Source organism: Plasmodium fragile, assembly GCF_000956335.1.
Source record: "Plasmodium fragile strain nilgiri unplaced genomic scaffold supercont1.7, whole genome shotgun sequence".
In the NCBI taxonomy this organism is placed as follows: domain Eukaryota; phylum Apicomplexa; class Aconoidasida; order Haemosporida; family Plasmodiidae; genus Plasmodium; species Plasmodium fragile.
In genome coordinates this window covers 73,239-77,307 of record NW_012192587.1, presented here as the reverse complement: position 1 = coordinate 77,307, position 4,069 = coordinate 73,239, and the positions used below count along the sequence as shown (strand labels likewise).

At 42.5% G+C, this 4,069-nt stretch overlaps 1 protein-coding gene across 1 annotated transcript in view; it reads right to left on the bottom strand.

Annotated features, from left to right (window-relative positions):
* AK88_00846 (uncharacterized protein) overlaps nucleotides 1-3,504 on the bottom strand; it is a gene marked incomplete at both ends in the record, with an annotated part of 6,069 nt that extends 2,565 nt beyond the window's left edge. Inside the window, one exon of the mRNA XM_012478490.1 lies at nucleotides 19-3,504. Within this exon, the coding sequence (XP_012333913.1) occupies nucleotides 19-3,504 (3,486 nt within the window). The remainder of the gene's footprint in view (nucleotides 1-18) is intronic.
* Between the last annotated feature and the right edge of the window lie 565 nt (nucleotides 3,505-4,069).

Sequence of the window (4,069 nt, the reverse complement as noted above, 5' to 3'; positions counted from 1 at the left end):
TGGCAAGTTGACCCCTACAGCTGGTGGCAAGTTGACCCCTACAGCTGGTTGCAACTTGGCCTCCTCCACTACCTTCCTGTTTTCCCTCTCCCCCATGGGGAAGTAGAACAGAATGCTTTTCATGCCACGGGCGTGGAGCGCATCGCCGCTGACTACGTCGGAGCACATAATTTGAATGCCCCTGAGTTGGGTCAAGCTGCTAGTCAGAGTATCGAAAGTGTAAATCACTTTGAAAAAATATACAAAAAAATTGTCTGTGTAATGAGTGAGCTGAATTCTCTTGCTGACCCTGGCGACCTTTCCCCTGCCAAAGTATTTCAGCGGATGCACATGTTCGCCCTCCATATTGAAAAAAAAATACACATGTAGACCCTTGGCTTTGAGCTTTTGAATCCTTAATCGGATATACAACTGCTTGGTCATAAAATAAATGAGAAAATAAAAATCGTTAATGTATTGGAAGCGTACTCCATAGTTCACACTTATATGTATGCACTTTTTACCATCAATTGGATCGGTATCTTTTTTTTTTAATTTTATTAAAGTGGCTTCCGGCAGGTCATCACAAGGTACGGGAGAATCATTCTTGTCCACAGGCAAATTATAAATGTTGAAATGAATAAATTCACCATTTAAATAATTTAACTGTCTTAATACGTCCATGTAGTGTTCGTTTTTTTTGTAGAAAAAGAAGAATTTACTTATCGGGTGAATGACCTGATCGAAGAAGGTGTTTGTTATGTCTTCCATGTTGGCTCGGTTGGCTTGGACAAACTTGTTAAAAATGGAGTCCACACGTGGATCCCTTTTGTTCTTCATGGCGTTCAGGAAATACTCATCGGAGGGGCTGCGAGTGGTGCAGTCAGAAGATGCATTAACCTGGTTGCGTCCCGCGACAGCGGAGGCGACATACTCATCGAACAGATTTTCCAAGTCTTCGAAGTTGAATGGGGCGTTCTGTGTTGTGTGCCCCTCAGCGGCGTAATTGCCTTCCTTCACTAAACCGTCCCCCTGTTCGGTACCGGCCCCTTCATTGTGATCACCCGTAACAGAACTCACATCGCATTGCTCTAACGAGCGTTGCTTCTGAACATTATTTTGTGAAGTGGTACTGCAGGCAGCTTCCTGACCGTTTATGTCCCGCCCGGAGAAATACTTGCCCATAATAAATATACAAAAATGATGATAATAATCGAAAAATAAAAAACGTTTTTTGCAAAACTTAACAGCTTTCCTAGACATTATTAAGTTGGAGGAAATTCCTATGGACACACTAAGGTTGGTTAAGTTGTAAATATCTTCCGCGATTTGTTTAGCCTTTATGTAAATGTCTTGCTCATTTTCGTAAAATAATTGAACGATTGACTCATCGACTGAGTGTACCCTCACATTTCTTGAGTAATTCATGAGGATGAGTAGAAACAAATAACTACACCTTAGGATGTTGCAAAAATTATACTTGATATAACGTATATTGTCTTTATGCATTTTGGTGATTTCCCATTTTACCATCCCGTTGCTGATTTTGTTTTTCTTCCCCCAATAATTGGTAGCACTTATAATGCTATAACTCTCCTCCTTCTTCAAGCTGTGACATACACATAATATTTCGTGGTTGCCCATTTTTTTTTTCATGCCATGCTGATCACTTGCATTTTTCACACTTGCACTTAGGAAGTAGTTGTCGAAGTCAATGTACAGGTAGACGCACTTCCTCCTGTCGTTTTCGTTTATGTCCTCAAATTTAAAAAATTCACGACTTATATATTTCCAATTTCCCAGAATGTACATCCTGGAGTTGTATAGGTAGGCCTTGATGCTTTCGATTAGTTTGTCCGAGGCGTATCCCTCGCTGAGGGGGTGATTAGAGCCGTTTGCACCTTCTCCTGTGCTGCCTGCTTCTCCCCCTCCGTCTGCACTTATAACATCATCGCTGTTGCGTGTGGACACCTCGGCTTGCTCCCCCTCACGTGATGTCGACCCCATGGAAGAAGCAACTTCGTCGCTATCCTTCTTCTTCAACACAGTGTCGAAGAAAAAATGAAGCATATCATTTTCCCATACGTTCTTCACCTTTATATTCAATTCGCTCTTTTTCTTAATCCAGTTAATTTCCGTCTCATTCAGGTGACTCAATATTCTATACTTCCTCGAAAATTCTTCAAACGTGTTCTTGTTGATGTACAAATTGGGACTTACATTGGGAAAGGCGTTTTCTTCTAATTCCTTCTTCAGGTAAATCGTGCGCAACCTTCTGAAATACTCAGAGCAGTTACACACAATGTAGTTCTTTAAATTTTTGTAGCTCATGTGCATGTTCAGCATTAGCAAATGTTTGTCGATCGGTATGTGATCTGTGAGTCTTTTACCTGAAGAGGAGTCATCAGCCAGTACACCCTTCTGAGGAGAATCTGCCACAATACATTCTTCTCCCCCCTTGCGATGATCCAAAACAGGGGTACAATTCCGTGAATGTACATTGGAAGCAACTAACGACGGCACCTCCCCACCCACGCTCCGCCTCCTCCTGCTCTTCTTGACGGGAAAGAACTCAGTTATTTGCCTACTGTTATAACGCAGTACTGATGGTAAGTAGGACTGTTCAGGAAGTCTGCACTGAAATTTGACACAGTCGAAAATGTACTTATCTACTACTATAAAAATTTTCGACTTTTTAATTGCTTTTTTATAATCCATATATTTCTTTGACCCTAACGCCATATTGTTGCTAATTATGTGAGTCACCTTACTTGTTAATGCATTATGTATAACCCCCCCATTTTGTACAATCATTATTTCGATCTGCTCTTTCTTGTTTATGTAGGAAGCATGCACATTTCTCTTTCTCGTTTGTACCGTTTCGTACCTTTTCACGAAGGTATCAAACTCATTCCTATCCCTACTTGTATGAGTACCTTCCAAAATTTTTGCCAAATCGTACTGGTTGCTTTTTGTGGGAGTCTTGTCTAAACTCATGTCTGCTTCTTCGATGTGGCGATCGTGTAGCTTCGTCAACTCTGGCCTTTCATAATCACTACTTCCAAAATTAACATAATTATTCCCACCACCCAAGTCGCTGTTGTTATAAGGCGTAATACATTTCGATTGACTACTGAAGTTGTTGTAGTACCTATATACTGTCTTCTCCTCTGCATGGTTCGTGAAATTATTCCATTCATCCTGCGGGCCCACTTTGTACCCATCTCCCCTGTACAGTGTGGTCATTTGGCAAGGGCTTTCCCCCTGGACCCCTTCATCCTTGTTATGGCTCTTATCACACGTGTTGTAAAGTGAAAAGAAACTTACAAAATCGTCAATGTAAAAATTGCAATTGGTGAACAGCTGGCGCCTGTTCCTCGAGTCTTCACGTTTATTCTTCTTATCACTTCCTTCCGCTTGCTCTATCTCTGCGCTATATTTTTTGTTGTAATTCAGAGGTGTTAGTTCCTCCTTTCGCCACATGTATGTGCTGAAGCTCCTCGAACCTCCATACTCCAAGTCCATTTTGCAGGGGCATTTTGCGTGCACGCAGAGCACCGTGAAAAGGGACCTTTGAAAGGGACAAAAAAACAACGTCTCACCAACAAAACAGATCCGCGCTTGATAAAATTGACCCTAGAGTGAAAACAGGGATGCGGGGGGAGAAACCGAAGACGCGAGAACAACGCCTTCGTTTTGTCAAGCCATGTGCTCCGCAATGGCGCCAATCAATTGCGCAAAAAAAGAAGTTTCGCAGAGTTGCGTCCGTCCCCGTTCACAACGCCACAACAGGGGCAAATTGTTCCGTCTCCTGCGGACGTGGCTTCCCCACAGCTTGGGATCTATTGCGAGCAACGGTTGCGATAATATGCAAAGCGCGTCATCAATATAAAAACCGCGTCGTCAATGTACAGGGCTGCAAAAAGGGACGCAGAAGCAGAGGCATGCTTTCGCCCCCAAGTGACATTCCAAGCACGTCACAACTCTTTCTTTCCGTTGCTCAGTAAAAAAAAAAAAACAAAAAAAAAACAACAGTTGCTCCAACGGTGCGCGGAGCATTTACCAAGCTGCTTGTGCCCATACGCATTTA